A 20,181-nucleotide genomic window follows, 5' to 3' on the forward strand; every position below is an offset into this window, starting at 1 on the left:
AGTCGCTCTATAACAAACACTATAATTCACGTCTCACGTGGCCAATAATATTTTGTCCGCATACATTCAATTACTCATTAACTCTCCGTCGCTTCGTGGTCGGTTTTATATATACAAGACTACACTATTTCTAGAAAGATCACGAGATTTAAGGAAAAGACGTGAAAGTTCGAGAATGACGTGGCGTGATATTAGTCACGTGACCTCGATGTCGTAACAGTATAATACTCTTCATGTACAAGTTAAGTATATTAAAAATGCTCAAAAATAAATAAAATTAGATAAAGTTTATCCACTATACTTTCTTTTTTAAAATAAAACCTGATTCTAATCATACTTTCTCTTATTATTCTAGAAAAGGAATTTGCTTATTTTATGATTTCTTACCTCTTACTTACTTTATTGTCTTTGCTGTAAGTCTTAGTAAATGGATGCAAAAAATGGAAGAATTAATGGAATGCATGACAAAAAGTTACGATCAACAGCAATAAATATTAAAAGTTTTATTGGAAGGGACTCGGGCAGAAAACAGATGCTCTGAAAGAATTTATAATCTTCAGGAAACAGTAGATGAAAAATAATTTGCAAGAAGATGAAGTATGATTACTAGCAAAAGGATTAACATTTACTCCCATATATAAACGTAATAAAATACAATGGCAGAAGATATATATGAATTAAATAGTAAATTTAGACTTAAAGAATGTTTTTATGAAGTTTAAAAAAAAATGAATCCCTAGTAAAAGGTAAATGAGATTTTGATCATGTTTAAAAATTATATTCTGTTACTGAAAAACAATGGAAGGATAACTTAACATTAAAGAAATGGCAGTCGCTCAACAAACTTAAAAATTCTAATTTGATCTTTCAAAAAGCAGAAAAAGATAAAATATGGGTAATTATGACTCATTAATTTTATAATCAGATGGTTTATGAGCATATAAATGATACAAAGATTTATCAAAAAATGGGAAGTATAAATCAATTGAGATGCATAAATTTCATAAAAAAATTAAGGCATTTTGTTGATAAATTTAAGGTGATATTAACCAAAAAAAAATAAAGATTTTTTTTTAAAATAATTCAGAAATTGAGTACTTTAATGTACTTTCTCAGATACATAAATCAAAAGAGATTAATGAGTTATCGTTGGAAACAAAAAGTGAATATATTCAAACCTCCCAATATTTCAGGAAGACTGATTGTAAGAGGTGATAGAAAATACTGAACATTTAAGTGACCTTTTGGACATATTGTTAAAACCTTTTTTATCTCATATTTTGAGTCATACTAGGAAGGATTTTAAATTTCTTGAAGAAAATCAGAGTTTTGTTTCTTTAGATGTGGTAGCTCTGTATCCAAGTGTTGAACATGATTATGGACTTAAAGCTGTGGAATGTTTTTTAGTTAAAAGAAAGAATTAATTCATCCCAGGTTTAATAAAGGTTTTATCTTCAAAGGTTTAGATATAGTCTTAAAAATATTTTTCTACTTATGAGGAACAAATTTTTCATCAAATTTCTGGTTCAGCAATGGGCACAAAAGTTGCTCCAACTCATGTTAATGTCACTATGGGATTTATAAAATTACAACTATTTAATATAATACCTAAATATTTTGAAGAGAATCTTGTAGTTTACGTAAAATCTTTTTGGAAAAGATTTTTAGATGATTGTTTTGTAATATGGAAAGATACTCAATATATTAATAAGTTTGTTGGAATTTTAAATTCAATAAACAAGGAAATTAAGTTTATCTTTGAAAGAAATAATAAAGTTTAGTCTGTTTTAAATGTGTTGGTTAGTGCTTCATCAGAAAAGGTAAAATGTAACTGAAATTTTTTATAAATCCACAAACTCGCATCAATATGTAGATTTTTTTGTAATAATCCCAAACATATAGAATTAAATCTGGTAAATAGATTATATTGTTTGGTTTACAATGAAAAACAAGAAATTAACAGATTATTATAATTAAAAAAAATTCTTAGTTCAGTGTCACTATCCAAAAAAAGTTATGAAAATGCTAAGAATAAGTTTTTAAATAAAAAACAGACAGATTAGTAAACCTAAAGAGAATATTATTCCTTTTGTTATGACTCATTGTTCAAATATATATATATTGATATTTATTTTTAATATTTAATTTAAAAAAAATGTATTCAAAGATAATAAAATTATTTCCTCAAGAAGATAACCTAAAAAATTTGTATAGATTTTTGAATAAACCTAAAGAAAGAGATTTTTCTAAAGAAGGTATTTTCAGTTGTGAAAGGAAGAACTGTTCTTTATGTAATTTAGGTTACACGAAAATTACCAAAACAATAAAGAACAATCAATATTTTGTTTTCCACTTATAACTCATTTAGTTGCAATTATAAGAACGTAATATATCATTTAGAATGTGTAAATTGTAGTGAACTCTATATTGGTGAAACAAATGATTTAAGATGAAGGATAAATTCACATATATTACATGTTAGATGCCCCGAAAAAAGTCTACTATACGCCAGCAAACACCTTAATGAATGTATTTTGAAAAACTTTAAAATTCTAAAAGAATCATATTTTCATGTTTTATCTTTTTAGGCATGTAATGTAAAACATAAAATACTACTTTTCGTAAAATATTTTATACTGAAAAGTCAATAAAGTAAGTCAGAGGTATGAAATTATAAAATAAACAAATTGCATTTCTAGAATAATAAGAGAAAGTGTAATTATAATAAGATTTTATTTTAAAAGGGAAGTATATTGGATAATCTTTGACTAATTTTATATATTTTTGGACATTTTTAATATCCTTAATTTATACATGGAGTGTATTACATGTTTATACATTTGGAAAAATATATGTATTTAAGATATATATGTTTAGTTGATAAACAATATTTTAATGGTTTTTTTATTCTCAGAATATTATATCTTGAAGAGTTACCTTTGAAATCACGAAATCGATTGAAGAAATTAATAAAGGAGAGCAAAAAATGAATAGTCTGATATTCCAGTGTGTTGTTATACATATACGTATATATATACCAATTAGTTGCTACATATCAGAAAAGACAGCAAAAATCAAACAATAGAGGTATAAGGTCATTTTCTATATCTGTAAATTTTTGCTTATAACTTCATCGTTAGGAATAAAACGTAGTCATTAATTACCTAAATCAGTGTTCAATGTAAAAATTAATGTTGTGGTTAAAAAATAACATTCATGACAAACAGGATGTTTGAATATGTTTTTTTTTGTCGGGGTGTGTGTGTGTGTGTTACACTTTCCTTCTTTTTTCTTCACTGACCACGAAATACCAAGTTCAAGTCACTGGTCGTTACCGTTTATAATTTAATTATTTTAGAACAATTTGTTGTGTTTTAATACAAATATTTGTTTGAGTAATACAGCTTTCGATTAACCATGGTGCTCAAAATGAACTTAAAAATATTTATTCTTATAATTATAAACAACACATATCACCAATTATTTCATTTATTTGTCAGTTGTTTACCGTGTATCGTTTTCTTTAAAAGGAAAAGAACCAATCGAAGTTTTAGGAAATATCAAAATTAATTAAATTATGCAGATTCTGTAGATGAAGTCGTCTAGTCAAATATATATAGGTTACAGAAAACTGATGTTTGTGCATATTTGTGTTTCTTGTATTTCTGTATCTTTTATGTATCATCTATTTTGCACTTTAGCCTTTGAGTATGTTTGTACACAATGTTTTCGTAATGGCATTTTTGTTTATTAAATCTGTTATTTTTTGTTCTTATATGTGCATATATGTGTTTGTTTCCTCAGTACAACTTACAGAGATACGCTGCTTTAGCTCCTTATGCACAATCTGTTGCTGGAAAACTCTAATTATTTTACAGTTTCATGAACGATCTTTTTGAAGTGTCTCTGATTTCTTATTTTCCTCTTTTTGAACAATTTTACTTTTGAAATTCGCATCTCGTCATCTTCATTGCCTGTGACAACACCTTCTTTTGCATGAATGCAACCTAACACCGACTTGCACCTTGGAATGACTATAACTGTAAGTACTGCAGTTTACATGTTGTATATTTTGTTTGACTGGACAACTTGGAAACATGTTAGTAAAATGTACTGGAAAATCTGTAGCAAAGCAAAACAGATAGATATTTCAAACTGATACCATAGAAAATATAAGGCAAAGATGTATGTGTATATATGTACATTGTGTATGTAAAGATTTATATCTGTTTATTTTCGCCGGACCATGATACATTCAAACTGTTATTTCCAAGACTTCAATATGAAACCACTTAGCTTGAGTTAAAGCAATATTTGGTTGAACTATTTTATCTTTATGTAACTCAAACAAATAATTTTCTAGGTAAAAGCAATGGTTTTAGTCTGTGTGTAACGAGGAAACAACATAAGCTACAGGTGTAGTTTTACACTGTTATCTTAAAAGAATATGCTTTAAAATGACTTTGTTCATTTTTACTTGATATTGTGTCAGATTTGTACCGTCGAAAAATAGACTAGGATTCATGTTCTTTTTTATATAGGTATTATGCATTAGAAAAATATTTTTACATAGCTATAAACTCATACACTAGTTTACACTTTACTTTCTTTCAATGTATTATTTAACCTGAACTTTAACCTGGGAAAGTCTTTTTAGAAAATTATACTAAGAAAAGAAGAGGTTCATTATTCTCTTCACGTGATAAGTTCCCATACTTTTAAAATATGAGATTCAGTCTGTTTTATTTTTTGGATTCGCCACAAGTTATTGAATTAGAATTGTTTCAAGGAATTACACTCTTCATCAATTATGCTAGACAATACGATTCAGTGAACCAGGCCGGGTATCGTTTTATCAAATACATTTATTAATAAAGATTATGAGCAAGTGAAAGTTCATTACAAATACATATAACCTACAGTTCATCATTTAAAAAATTCCTGGTCTTGTTCTCAGGTCTGTTTGATAGGTGAAAGTGTCCGATACTGTCTTAAAGGGAAATTCAAGAAAACTGTGGCTAGGCCTTATGTTTCATTTTCACTGGAATACTTAGTGTTTTAGTGATATACAATTTCCTCCAGTTTTGTAAGTTTGTTACCACTGCAGTTCTTTCTTTACAAGAAGTAAACTTCTAACGGTGCTTACTGATGTTGACATTCGATCCAGAAAGGATATATGTTTCTTTTGTGAAATATCACACACAAACTTCGTGTATTCAGTTTAGTAACTATGTTTGCCCATGAAAGTAGAAATAAACAAAAACATAAACAAATTTAGTGCCGTACAACCAAAGCAGAAAGTAAATGTTATCGTTACTATTATTATTTTAATAATAATTTAAAGTAAATACTATTAAACGTACCCCAAGTCAATGTATTCGATCTTGCTATTATATCATTTTTATATAATTTTGTTTTGTATCTTCTAGTAATCTGTAATCGTTTATATGCATAGATAAAACTGCCGTTAATAACACAAACTTTAAACATTCTTAAATAAACAAGAGGGAATCCTCAATAGCCGCGACACGTGAAATTCATTTCGGCAAGATTAGAATAAATTAATCTATAAGACCTTTGTTTCCTGTTTTATTAGATATATTTTGTGCGCCAGCAATACCAAGCGTAGGGCACGTGTATACCCGATTCGATTTTATTACTCATCAGGATCTCTACCAGCCTACCCCCAAATTGAAATTCTTTTAGGCAGGATTAAAATAAATATTTCTATGAGTCCTTGGGCATGATCAAATACCTCAATCGAAAGGGTTTGACCTTCTGAGTCCAAAACTGTAATTAGATCTAAAATCGGTCAAGAGATGATGGAACTATAAGCAAAAGGTTTGTGCTTGAAAGAAAGAAAAAAAAAAACAACAAGAAAGAAACAAACTCAGAGTCATTCTATGAGCTGCTCAGCCGCGGCTAAAAGTAATGGTGCGATAAGTTGATTATAAAATTTGTCATTGTTAAATGCTTTAAGAATTTCAGAAAATTGTGAGAGATTTTTTTTCCAAATAAATTTAGCCAAATCACGTCATAAATTATGGAACTATATAGTTCTATACAGTAACATTTCTATTTTTTTTTACAGGAAAATAAGCTAGGGGACATATGTTTCTCTCTACGCTATGTGCCCACAGCTGGAAAACTAACAGTTGTTATTCTCGAAGCCAAAAATCTAAAGAAAATGGACGTTGGTGGTTTGTCAGGTAATAAAGTAATGTATGTGTATATATTAATTATAAGAGACCTTAACACTGTCTAAACAAGAAATACTGAAAACAAAACAACCCATAATCAACCCAATCAACTCATCTTAGTGTTAAAAAAAATCTATATTTTTCATCACGTGATACTACCAGAAAATCGACAGAAGCTTGATCTTTGTATTTTTCGGAGCAAAGTCTTTCAAGATGCAAAGAAACACCATTCTATACATTTGACCTTACATTTCTATATACATTCAAAGTATGTGAGAACATACACAAGGTAAGTAGCGAAGACCTTTCGACACACACTAGCATGAATATTCGTTTCTCTTCTAGTACAAACATTTTGTTTTGATTAACTTCTTATGAAATTTAAGAACTTGTGCATAACTGATTTCATTTTCTAGGCGGTAACGATGTTTAAAGTTCAACAATGAATAATCTAAGATAATACAACCATCTTGTTCTAATGGCTTGTGTCAGTCAGTGCGCCATCTAGTGAGAAGGATATTATTATTGTTAGTTTTGTAATATCACTGTTTTGGTTTAACTGCCTTAGTAAATATGATGTGTAACCGTAACATTAAAAACAAAATAAAAACAAACAAACCTTACTTGTTTTAGTCTATCCTAAATATATAAGAAAATTTTATCGTGTTCACATGATCTTGCCTTTTTTGTTATATTATCTCTATGGTAGCATATTAAGTTGAAATAATAAGTGCCTTATTAAGAATCATTTAGATAATAAATACAATTAGAGTTACACGTACAATTTACATTGATAAATGAAAATTATCAAACAGCAGATAGAAATGAAACGTGTTTTAGCAAAACAGATATACAAGTAGACAGTTTTTAATTTATAGAATCATTAAAAACATACCACAAATTCATTGTCTGAGATTGCTACCCATAATACTAGATCCTTATGTGAAGATTAGTATCCACCAAGGAAGTCGACGCTTGAAGAAAAAGAAAACGACAATCAAGAAACGGACCCTTAACCCATACTACAATGAATCTTTCACTTTCCAGGTCTCTTTTGAACAGATTCAGGTTAGGTGAAACGGCATGCTTTTATTCAATAACTAAGTATGCTGTTGAGTGTCTTGATGTTTTCAGTTACTTTTATGTTCCTTTGTTGTGGCATGCTTTCATGTATGAAAAAAACAGCAAGTTTATTAATTACGAAATCTACAATGGGGAACCAGTAGGCCACCACAATGCAGAATATGGAACTTCACTGTAAGTGACTTATTGCTAACCACAATCCAAACTATTTCTTCTTCTGGTATGTGCATATATATAATTTATAGCTTTAGGAAACTAGCTGCATTAGCATTTCATAGTTGGGAAGACTTTTGAGCTATTTTTCCAACTGGTTGTGGCGACTTTACGGTTCCTCATTGTGTGTGTGTAGTCGAAGAGAATTACACGATGAAAGGACCCAGGAAAATTCAAATCACTCATAAAAACTCTAATTACATAAATTTTACCAAATATTTCGAGAAAATTCAAGAATATAAATAATAAGAACATAACGAAATTTGAAAATATATGTTTGGAAAATTACTAAATCAATATTTGGAAGTAAGCTGTCCCTTTCTTCGAGTAATTTCTCACATCTTGAAGTTTCTGATAAACTTTCTTCTGTCCTTATGAGTTTTTTCTTGCTCTTCTATTATTTTTTGGCTGATCTGTACTCTATCGCCGGCACCTCTATGACGGTGGGCATTTTTTCTCTACTTCCTCTACAACTTTCTTATTCGCCTTCTCTTGCTGTCAAGTGCAGATCCGTATGTGAAAATAGCTATCATGGTGAACGGCAAAAGAATGAAGAAGAAAAAGACGAGCATCAAGAAGTGCACGCTCAATCCTTATTATAATGAATCATTTGCATTTGAAGTGTCTTTTGAGCAAATTCAGGTATAGCGTTTTTCTCTCTCTCTCTCTCTCGAGCTTTTCCTATTGGCTCTTTCTTTTCGAGAATGTCTATTCAAACTGTTCAAACATTGTAAATATTAAAGATAATCAAAAACGAAGCATAAATATGTATGTGTGTGTGTATCTATAGCTTTATATATAAAAAGTAAACTATTGGAGATAATTCGTGCTCAGAATTTCTATATTAAGAAATTATTTTTTTATGCGAGAATGTTTAACTATAATTAATGCTTATTTCGGCCCGGCATGGCCTGGTGGTTAGGGCGCTCGACTCGTAATCTGAGGGTCGCGGGTTCGAATCCCCGTCACACCAAACATGCCAATCTCCGCCTTTGCCTGGTCCCAAGTTTAGGATGAGAAAGGAGGAGGGTTGGGCGCGGGGCTAGCAACTCCACCCCGTAAAAACCAACCTGCTACAAGTAACTGCAACAACACCTTCAGTTGGCGAGGTGTTGTTGCGCCCCTATGCTCCATTGGGAGTTTACAAGAATAAAAAATAAAATGAAAAAATGCTTGCTTCAATTTTTTAAAATACCATAAAAACCTTAGTAACTGCGTTTTATTGCTAATGATATTCATAAATCGTATTTTTGATAGTGATTATTATTAGTTTGATTTATAAACGTATATGTGTATGATAGTTCGAGTTCGAATACACAGGCTTTCCGCTGACGTAACTCAAGAACAAACTGACTTCAGCTTATATAGTTACAGTTTGTTGTAGAATGTATGTATATACAAATGTTTGTATTTTTTTCATAATGAAAGAGGTTGTCTAACTAAGTAGCTAGATTTAGCATCCCGATTTTATTCTCCTTGCAATAGTATAGTTTAAATTTCAAAGTATGAGGTTTTAATTTAAATGTTGAAGTGATATTTCAACAACTTGTGCTAATACATCTTTGACTACCTTTTCTCCACTTGGTCAGTTCTTTTAAAACTTGAACTTGTGTAACAGAAGATTTTACTTATTGAAGTGAGGCTTACCGAGAATGGAAGACTTAGCTAGGTCTAAAATAATTATGACTAGCGTATAGCCCGTCAAAAATAACTGGGTAAGTACTACCACCCCACCCCCATAGTATAACCTAATCTCACATTTCATAGCTAACTGAAATAAACAAATTTTGCAAAATCAAGCTTGACCAACAAAGAGGCAGAAAAGTGCAGTCGAGGCAGTCAAACGTCTATAAATCCGCTTGTGAATAGATATGTTTACTTTCATGATCAATTTTATGCGCTTAGCTCTAGGCTAGGTGATCCCACAATACGTCTGTACTTTAGGCTTATTATACCAACACTCGCTACACTTATATAGTTTCAAGGCAATCCCCCTTCACAGCCCCCTTGCACCCCCTGTCAGTAAAATCGTAATGGCCAAACTGTAATGGAACTATTCTATCTGGATAAATATATTTTAGCTTTTATGACTCCTATTTCGAGAAATCCAGCGTGACGTGACGTGACACACACCGGCTTTTATATTGGTTAGATTTTACTGAATTCACCTCAAATAATTCTTTTTTCTTGTAAAACCACAGGAGATTCTATTCTCTCAAGAAATCTCCTTGCTCAGAATGGAATATGGCCGAGTAATCTTGTACATTGATCTTTCTTGAGCTTTATTTAATCCTTATTTTATGGTTCTATTGATTTTGTAATTTTGATAGCACCAGATCGAATATTTACTATTATTTACATGTATTTGATTGCACTGATATACAGAAAGTCCACCTAGTAGTAACAGTAGTGGATTACGACCGTATTGGAACTTCTGAACCAATAGGAAAAGTTGTCCTGGGATGTAACGCAACTGGGACTGAGCTACGTCATTGGATGGATATGTTGTCATCTCCACGTCGTCCAATTGCCCAATGGCATTCATTGAAGGAGCCAGTGGATGGAGGAGAAAATTGAAAGTAAACGGTACGTATGGGTTATTGAATATTTAGAAAAAGTTGAATCCAATTATATATTGTAAAGTTCAAACATTGAGTTTGTTTGAGAAATTAGCTGACAGCTTTATTCATTCAATCATCCCTATTTCGCGCATTTATACATTTGTTTTGTATTTTTATACACCCTGAATGAAACTTACACAAACAATATGGTGAATAATAATTTTCTCTAATCTTTTTGTTTTTTCACCTGAATGACACCTTACGCAAACATTGGTCTAAACAACCTGGTCAGAGACCTCTATATTTCAGATTTAGCCGTCTTTAATTTTTCGTAATAATATAACTTTGAACTGTGCACCAAACGTAAAACAATCCTTCGCCAGTACCATCCGTCTAGAGTGAATATTCTTAAATGAATAACGTGACTGACTGTCACTTATTTAACGCATTCACAGTTGAAATTGGGAAGCGTGTTTGATATCACCAGGTCTTGAAATCGAGATCCTCGGTTCTCCAGTCCGATGATTTAGACCATTAGGTCACACTCGAGTTTTCAGTAGTATCTAAACCTTTAAAGATGTTACAAAAACTGGGAATCAGATTATTGAAAAATGTTGATTTAAATCGAGAAAAACAATAGAAACAAAACAGGTGTCAGGGAGGAAATGGGGAAAAGAAAATTATTAACTGAACGGTTCATGTTTTAGCTACAGGGCTTTAAAGCCTTTGCGTAAAATTGATTCAAAGAAAAATAAATCTATTTAGTTTGAAACAATGTTAATCAAATATGGGATAAAAAGGATATCTAAAACAGAAAGGAAGGTGCAAGATTATTGCTGACAAAGTGCTTTTAAAACCTCAGAGCAAAATGTTACCCAAATTTCAAAGAAAGTGTGCGCTAGATCTGAAAAAAAATCAATCATACTTCATAAAAAGTTTTTCCAAATGTGATAGAAAAAGCTAGAAAATCTGGGGTCAAGACGCAACTAAATATAGAAGATAAAAATTATGCACATTTTTGATTGATGTGAGAAAATAAAAACAAAACAAAGAGACAAGAGCTAAGATAAAGACTAAGATGTATTTTAGTTAAAACCTAACAATAAAATATTAAGCAGTTAAACATAAATCAGAAGAAATAACTGTATCAAAAAAAAGTGTTAAATAGACTTTGGAGAAATAATTATGAGTACCTCTATATATGGAAGAAAGTATTAGTTAGACTTGGGAGAAAAATTATAATTAGTTTCATATATGGGAAAAAGTGTTAGTTAGTTCTAGGATAAATTATTAATCACTTCTATATATGGGAGAAAATGTTAGTTGGACTTGGAAGAAAAAAAATATAGTTACTTCCATATACAGAAGAAAATGTTAGTTAGACATGGGAGAAATACTTATAATTTCTCCAATATAACTAGCAAAATTTCAAGTAAATCTTTAAGAAAAAGTTAGACATACCGTTGAGAGAAAGGTGGTTAGAGCTGGGAAGGAGAGTTAAGCATGCCGCGGAGAAAAATGTGCAAGTGTGAAGAAGCAATGAGACTGCTTAATTGGTAAATGAATATGAACTAAGAAGTGAATGTTATAAACAAAAGTTTTTTGTTTGAAGTTAAGCACAAAGCAACACAATGAACTTTCTGTGCTCTGCCCACCACGGGTATCGAAACCCGGTTTTTAGCATTGTAAATTCGCAGACATACCGCTCTGCCACTAGGGGGGCTAAACCAAAGTAATTGATATGAATGTCATCTTCTTAATATAGTGGACGTAGCGTGTATGTCAGTATCTATGTATGTAACCAAAATTCTTACGCCATCTATTGAATGACACCATAAACAAAAATCCATAAAATATTTCACACTTTGGGTATTCAAGATTCAGACAATTAGAAAAATAACTGTGGTATGTACAACAACCATTTCTTTATAATAGAATACAATTTTAAAAAAAAGTACTCTCCTCACAAGAAGAACACGACTTTCACTAGCACTGTACGTGTGGGTTTCATTTTATCTTTATTGATGTACTTTCTAAATATAGCATTGAGAAACTGGAGTTCTTTAAAAACGTATTTTTTCAATAAAGGGTAGCACTTTGAATATATAAAAACATTACAGTTCATATCAGTAAAATTTATGAAAATTTAGAGCTTTGTACATTGGAACATTTTGATGCAATGAGTTGCATATGACTAAAGAGCACAATACGAACACTTTTCCTGTGCAGTACTTCCCAGAAAAAAAATCATTTTTTTAGAAAATGTTCACTTTTTCTCATTTTTCTCAATGAGATATGAATACTATGATTAATAATTATTAACACAAACAGCCACCCGTAGGGCGGCGTTTCTGCTAGTTAGTAATAAGCTGTGATGAACATGAATTAAACCTTGTAAACTATAAACCAAATTATTCAATATGAAGTGTCTTAACATCATTAGTGATAAGCTGTAATAAACACGAATTACGTAGTGTAGATTATAAACCAAAGTAACAAATTAGGTTTCTGAACATCATTAGTAATAAGCTGTAATGAACACGAATTAAGTAGTGTAGCTTATAAACTAAAGCATTGAATATAAATGTAGTTTAACGTCATTAGAAATAAGCTGTAATGAACATAAATTAAGCAGAGTAGATTATAAACGAAAGTATTCAAAATGAAGTGTCTTAACACTCTTTAGTAATAGGTTGTTTTTTGTTTCAGATTACAAACAAAACAAGAGTTTGCCATATGGAAGAAGATGATGTTTGAAAGCATATATATATATATATGCATGTATGTATGATTTCTCTATTCTACACTATTGAAATACGTGTGCAAATATGTAATTCCATATAAATTATAACTATTTTACTCGCTAAATTGTGTATATGTGCCAAATATCGATGCTGTAAAAACGCATCTTTTGCAACAATATTTATCAGTACACCCTTTGCAAGTTACACAAAGAAACTGTAGATGCATAATGATTATTGATTATAACATAATTAGAGTTTATGATTGGAATGCTTTAGTAGATTTGACAACGAACTTTCCACGTAGTTCATCACTCGACCATCTTGTGAGACAAACGAGTATTTAAATCAGTTATAATTTCAGAAAGTATAGAATATACACTATCTACCAGAGGAGAACGCTTGACTTGATCAAGAAAAGCGAGGACATTTATAATTAGAAGTAACTAACTTCTGTTTCTGAATATTCAATGAACTTGTTTGTTATCCAGAAAATATCAAAGTTTTGTCTCTTAAGATATTTCAAATTTTCAAAAATGGTATGATAGACTAAAGCACTTGTAACGTTGTCCGAAAGTCACTTCTGACGTTGTACATATTTTACGTTCACTATGACTGTGTCATCCAATAGGGAAGGCTAAATTTATATGGTCGTTACAATTGGAACATTCATATCTATCTATATATATATATATATTTCTACTGTACAAATTATGATATTTTGATTGATAGACTAAAATTGAATTATACTTTATATTACAAAAATAAATACTGGAATTACAGGGTTTAATATATAACGAATTTTACTGTAAGTGACTTAAAAGTGTTTTATTTTTTTAAATTGGTAACACTCTTTTATTACTAATAAAATTTGTACTAAAACATTATAGTTATCGTTAAAGTAGACTTAGTTGATAAATAAAAACGTAGAAGTGTACAACATTATAATGATAGTTAGGAATAGAGTATTGGTGAGATGGATTACAGTTCAGTAGTTGTTATTTAAGTACGGAACATAAAGCAGTATTGAAATATTGCATAATTAGTAATGTAACATAGTAGTATTTCATAGAAGATAATTCATAAATTAAAACTAGCTGACAAATTATGTTTCTACTTATATCTCTAGTTCTGACATAATTTGGTAAAATCTACTTTGTGAAGCCATGGCGTTTCTGAATCCATATGGTACGCTAAACTTATATTAAGATACCAACTTACATATATACTAAGAACGATATATCAATGTAGCTGTATTACATGATGGTAACAATTGTACAGAGAAGTTCATTGAATGCTTCCTTTGATTGTTCATTGAGAAGATTAAGCAGCAAAATACTTGAATGGAATATATTAAGAACGATATGTCATTGTAGCTGTATTACATGATGGTAACAATTGTACAGAGAAGTTCATTGAATGCTTCCTTTGATTGTTCATTGAGAAGATTAAGCAGCAAAATACTTGAATGGAATAGTTACTAACTGTTGAGCTCCAACTGGCCTAAAGAGTACTGATATTGAGGTAAATGTCTTGTTCCTAGTGGTCTACAATAAACAAAATTATCATTTCAATACTGTGAAGTATTTTTTTTCTTCTGAAATTCCTTATGAGAGTATAAAACGTATAATGTTAACACATATTAGTAGACTTATAGTAATGTTCCAGTACACTTTTGTAGCCTAAAGGTTTTTTAAACACTTTTTAATCTTCTCCAGAAACAAAGTTACCATACTCGTAATGACAGATGTTTTATTGTCTCAACATATGGTCTTATTTCTACTTCTATGGCCTCATTCCTTTTTCTTATGACCTTATGCTCTTTCTCTTTATAGTCACATGCCTCTTATTATATGGCCTTATCTTCTCCTATGTTATATGTTTAGTTTTATGTTTTTTGTCACATCATTTTTTATTTGTCTTATACTCTTCATCTGTGACCTTATCGTCTTATATTGTATTATCTCCTTCGTCAATGACCTAAATTTCATTAACTATCGTTTTATGCTTATTGCTTTATGTGGCATTATCATTTTTATGTTTGCTATATTTGTTAATGACTTCATCATCGTTACTAGTCGTTTTACTCTTCTTCTGTGATCTTTACTTGTTTAGTATATCTTATGTTTCTGTCTTTTTTTCATGAATGTTTGTTTTCCTTTTCTTTAAATCTTCCTTAGCAACTATTTTTTACTCGTCTGTTTACACAAGAAATAAAAACAATTCACGAACAATATTTTTTATTTGTCCAAAATACGCAAATTTTAATAATTACAATTCATATCAAAGATCTGATACTCTTTTAGGGCATAGTAATAATCGTCGTTAATTTTTCCAAGGCTGCTTGTTTAGAAAGGAGTTAATGCAAAGTTAAAGTTTGGAAAAGGGAGCTAAAATGAAAGAAATATAACAACTTTGATAGAGATAACCGGTCCCATTAATGAAGAAGTAACTTACCTTACTGCAAAATAGTTTAAGAGGTGACACTAATTCTACAAAGTAGTTAAGAATATATTACGTTTACCAATAGAGTTAAATATACAGACTTTGTCATAGATGTGATAACGTGACATATATGAATGCCATACCCATTTTATTCAACATGAAATAAAAAAAATTAGCGTATTTTTGTACCTACCTTATTTGTGTAGTCTTGAATTTAATGAACAGATATTTTCATATTGTTTGAAAGACTACAATATTTGAGGTTTTATTGTTATGGACGTTCACAAGTTCTCAAAAATGTTTAATTATATTATATGATATGTTCAGTTAAAGACTGAAGTGTTAAAATATTTGCTTTCCAACTTACTCCGCTTCTGAAACAAAAACGATGATTAAGGCGTTCTTAGTTGTTTTGAAAGATCTTTGATGTCTTAGAAAGATAATATATTTCGAATCGTATATTCGTAAATAAAGTTATCTAAAATGTTTATAAGTCGTATTTAGCAAACGTATTTCACAACTACGTTAAAAATATTTCATTTAATGAGGGATGTCTCATAGATGTTTGAAAATCGAAAGAAACTCATGACTTAGGTCTGATTAAAGAACCCTCCTTCCTATAAAAATAACTCTAGATAAATGAAAATGTCTTATACTACTGATAGACTATAACTGTTAATTTTAACCTATTTCATTAAAAGTGATACTGTGCTACAAAAACAATGTATACCTTTTTATGCGTACAGTTCATGAGACAACATCTATGCTGCACGAACATGTGGCACTATGTTTTTTACTTTTGTGGTAAAGCTAGGGTTGATAAAGTAAAATTTACTTATTTTAAGAAGTGTTAATATAAACAACTTACTTTGTGAATAATTTCGTTAACTCGTGAAATGCTGATGAAGTAAATGCTGTTAAAACACTGAATATAAACCCAACTACGTGTATATATAAATGGGATGATTTTTAAAATATACATGACATAACGACCATAATTAAAGTGGCAATCTGTGAAAATGAAGTATAAAGTTAAAAGGTCTAAAGTCGGTTTGGACCATAGTGTGGAACATTGTTGTTGTTGTTATGACAGTTATAAATATTATATTTTAATTAAGAAATGATAATAGTTATCTAACGATACTGCTGAGTTTAGATTATGTAAATAGTCCTGTGTATTGTAGATTATACATTCTTTCATTCAGCTACTAGTTAATTGTTGAAAATGTTGTTATTCCTGGGTGTTATATTAACAGGTTACATGTGTGATCCACAAAGTGTACAAAGATAGGCGTATACTTGTGTACAAGAGTCATACTAACAAAAACGATATTGTATTTGCTGTATCCGATATCATGATTGTAGCAAGAGTACGGTGTTAATATTGCTTGTTTTTTAAAGTAAATACTGTCAAGAGTAGTGGTGAGAGACTTTACGTAATTTTAAAGATGAATTGGCAAATCAAATGTATTCGAAAAATATTGTCCACATAAATTGTCCATTGAAGGATGTAAATTACTGGTAAGCTTTCAAGTGAGTTGGAGTTTGGATCATATATATATATGTGAAGAATTGTTTACGTGGTGACAGATATTTTGTATTTTGAAGTTGCTTGATGATATATGATGTGTTACGATTTATAAAGTTTCTCAGATGTTACTTTCCTAGTCCAATCTTTAAGAGATGAACATGAATCCAAGTCCTTTTTGTGATAAAATTCAAACGATACATATTAGTATGAATATTTAATTTAAAACATTATAACGGTTTTGCTTCAAAATAATTGTGATAACACTATCTTTCTATCTAATAGTACTTTATTTGAATTGTTACTATCTCGATAGATAGTTTTTTTCCTCCGAAAACGGGATAAGTTCGATGTCTACAACTTTTCACGAAATATATTTATAATATGTTTGCATTCCTTGCGGCTGCCATAGGTTTTATCTTGATGAATAAATCTCTTGAATAAAAGTACGAAATTGATTTGAAGATTTACCTGCAACTTTCAAGAATAGAGCTGTTTTATCTTAGTACGAGACTCATGATGTTTAACTAGATGAGCGAATGAGAAATGCTATACGTACTGTTAAACATATTTAATGCGATATTTGAATTTCGAGTTTTCTTACCCTATTTCAATGTCATTCCAATTAGATGATTCATTCTTTCGTTTTTCTTGTGATAATTATGCCTACGGGAACAAACATCCATATAATTTTGAAATTTTGAAACCCGCTGTTTCGGGTTTGAATATATAGAAAAAAAATATTAATCTTAATTTGTTGAAATAGCAATTCTAGTTATGATCAATTCTGGTATGATTGTAAGTTATTTATTTATTATATGTATATTCTATAGTTAATCTAATCTTATACAGTAAGATAATCTTTTCTTATAATTTTGCTTACGTATCGTTGAATAAGAACTGAGTTTTATTTCGATCATAATTTAAGCATTTTATAAGTTGGTCATTTGACTATATCATGCACACATTTCATTCTTAAGTGAGAACTGAAATCATCAGTTTAATGTGTATAATTTATAAAGTATTTGTTGGGCAGCAAATTATATATGTTTGAAAATGTTCTTTTTGTGCAAGTATGTTTTTCAACTTAATAATATACAACTAAATATTTCTGATGTTATTGTCGCCTTTTACTAATAAACCGACGTTGCGTGTGGTTTCAGTTGTAATAAAAACAAGCATATTAATCAATAAGTAAAACAATGCTTTCTGTGTAAATTAAATTAACAGTGCTAGAGCTTTCTTTATCGCGATTGCATTTTAAAACATAAGATTTAAAAAATATAAATGATAGATTTTGCTATTAATATTACCTTACTATAAACGCGTTCACTGCCTCATTTAAAGTCGTACTAAGTTTGTATATAATTATATTACTAATTGTTATCCGTGTTTGTGTAACGATACAGACAATAAATAGTACTGTTACTGGCTAGCTGCCTTGATTCATATAAAGCCATGCTAAGTTTGTAAATAATTATATTACTAATTGTTATCCGTGTTTGTGTAACGATACAGACAATAAATAGTACTGTTACTGGCTAGCTGCCTTGATTCCTATCTATCAATGTAATAGAAGGTTAGTTCGCTCTTATTAGTTTCTTCTTGGTGCCGAAACGTTAATCTCTCTCTCTAAAGAAAATTCTCCCAGCTTACAGATAAAAGGCAGTTTCTTTCTCAAACTTTGTTGCCGATTTTTATTTCACTTCATGATCACGTTTCTATAACCTTGCCCAACATAGCTGTATCCGTCTTCCAGTTCTCTTTCCAAATGGAAGAACATCTTTCAGCCCAAGGAATGACCTATTTTTACCAAAACAAACTACTAAGTCACAATAAATAAACAATTATATAAATGGCGAAAATTCACCACGTAATGAATAAACATTCCAGTAAAAGTTTGTTTGAAGTAGATTGTGTTTATTTAAAACTCATAAATAAAAATTCAGTAGTAGTGTTTTGAAGCAGGTGGTGTTTAGTTAAAAACTCATGAATAAACATTCCAGTAAAAGTTTGTTTGAAGTAGATTGTGTTTAGTTAAAACCCATAAATAAACAATTCAGTAGTAGTGTTTTGAAGCAGGTGGTGTTTAGTTAAAAACTCATGAATAAACATTCCAGTAGCATGTTTGAAATAGGTTCTGTTTAATTAAAAACTCATAAATATGTAACGGTCTGTAATGAACACCCCGCTACAATCAGGGTTCAACAACAAAAACAGTTTATACACAATAACAACACTTAAAAATAAATTCAACTCAGCTAATAAACAAGTGCCTGCCCGGACATCACACCAATATTAATAAATACTTTATCATAAATATTAATAAATCAACAATGAAATCAGGAAAAAGAACCAGAAAGAAAAAACCTAATTTCTCCCCCCAAAAAACAAACAAACAAACAACAATAACAAATATATGACATTCCAACAACACCTTTCAATATCATTAGCAATATCGAGTGACAAACAGCAATAACTATACCCTCCAAAAAAACTCACGAATAAACATTCCAGTAGTAGTATGTTTGAAATAGGTAGTGCTTAATTAAAAACTCACGAATAAACAGTCCAGTAGTAGTAGAATGTTTGAAATAGGTGGTGCTTAATTAAAGATTCACGAATAAACATTCCAGTAGTAGTATGTTTGAAATAGGTGGTGTTCAATTAAAAACTCACGAATAAACAGTCCAGTAGTAGTATGTTTGAAATAGGTGGTGCTTAATTAAAGATTCACGAATAAACATTCCAGTAGTAGTTTATTTGAAATAGTTAGTGTTCAATTAAAAACCCATGATTAAACATTCCAGTAGTAGTATGTTTGAAATAGGTGGTGTTCAATTAAAAACTCATGAATAAACAGTCCAGTAGTAGTATGTTTGAAATAGACGGTGTTTAATTAAAAACTCATGAAGTAGTATGTTTGAAATAGTTAGTGTTCACTTAAAAACTCATGAATAAACGTTCCAGTTGTAGTATGTTTGAAATAGTTAGTGTTCAATTAAAAGCCCATGATTAAACATTCCAGCAGTGGTATGTTTGAAATAGGTAGTGTTTAATTAAAAACTCACGAATAAACAGTCCAGTTGTAGTATGTTTGAAATAGTTAGTGTTCAATTAAAAACCCATGATTAAACATTCCAGTAGTAGTATGTTTGAAATAGACGGTGTTTAATTAAAAACTCACGAATAAATATGTTTAGAGTAGTTAGTGTTCAATTAAAAACCCATGATTAAACATTCCAGTAGTAGTATGTTTGAAATAGACGGTGTTTAATTAAAAACTCATGAAGTAGTATGTTTAGAGTAGTTAGTGTTCAATTAAAAACCCATGATTAAACATTCCAGTAGTAGTATGTTTGAAATAGACGGTGTTTAATTAAAAACTCATGAAGTAGTATGTTTGGAGT

The 20,181-nt window shown here is 30.1% G+C and overlaps 1 protein-coding gene across 4 annotated transcripts in view; it reads left to right on the forward strand.

The window, feature by feature from the left end:
- Nucleotides 1-20,181, forward strand: part of LOC106464845 (synaptotagmin-1-like) — a 38,992-nt gene that overhangs the window by 17,356 nt on the left and 1,455 nt on the right. For 2 of the 4 annotated variants that reach the window (XM_013925011.2, XM_022393160.1), the window contains exons 7-10: nucleotides 6,092-6,209; nucleotides 7,135-7,268; nucleotides 9,882-10,082; nucleotides 12,767-18,313. In XM_013925011.2, coding sequence (XP_013780465.1) covers nucleotides 6,092-6,209; nucleotides 7,135-7,268; nucleotides 9,882-10,073 — 444 coding nt within the window. In that variant the 3' untranslated portion in view covers nucleotides 10,074-10,082; nucleotides 12,767-18,313. Of the gene's footprint in view, nucleotides 1-6,091; nucleotides 6,210-7,134; nucleotides 7,269-9,881; nucleotides 10,083-12,766; nucleotides 18,314-20,181 lie in introns of those variants that run through there. The other 2 variants (XR_002611940.1, XM_013925025.2) reach the window with 2 other exon arrangements.

This window comes from Limulus polyphemus, unplaced genomic scaffold (genome assembly GCF_000517525.1).
Source record: "Limulus polyphemus unplaced genomic scaffold, Limulus_polyphemus-2.1.2 Scaffold63, whole genome shotgun sequence".
Classification (NCBI taxonomy): domain Eukaryota; kingdom Metazoa; phylum Arthropoda; class Merostomata; order Xiphosura; family Limulidae; genus Limulus; species Limulus polyphemus.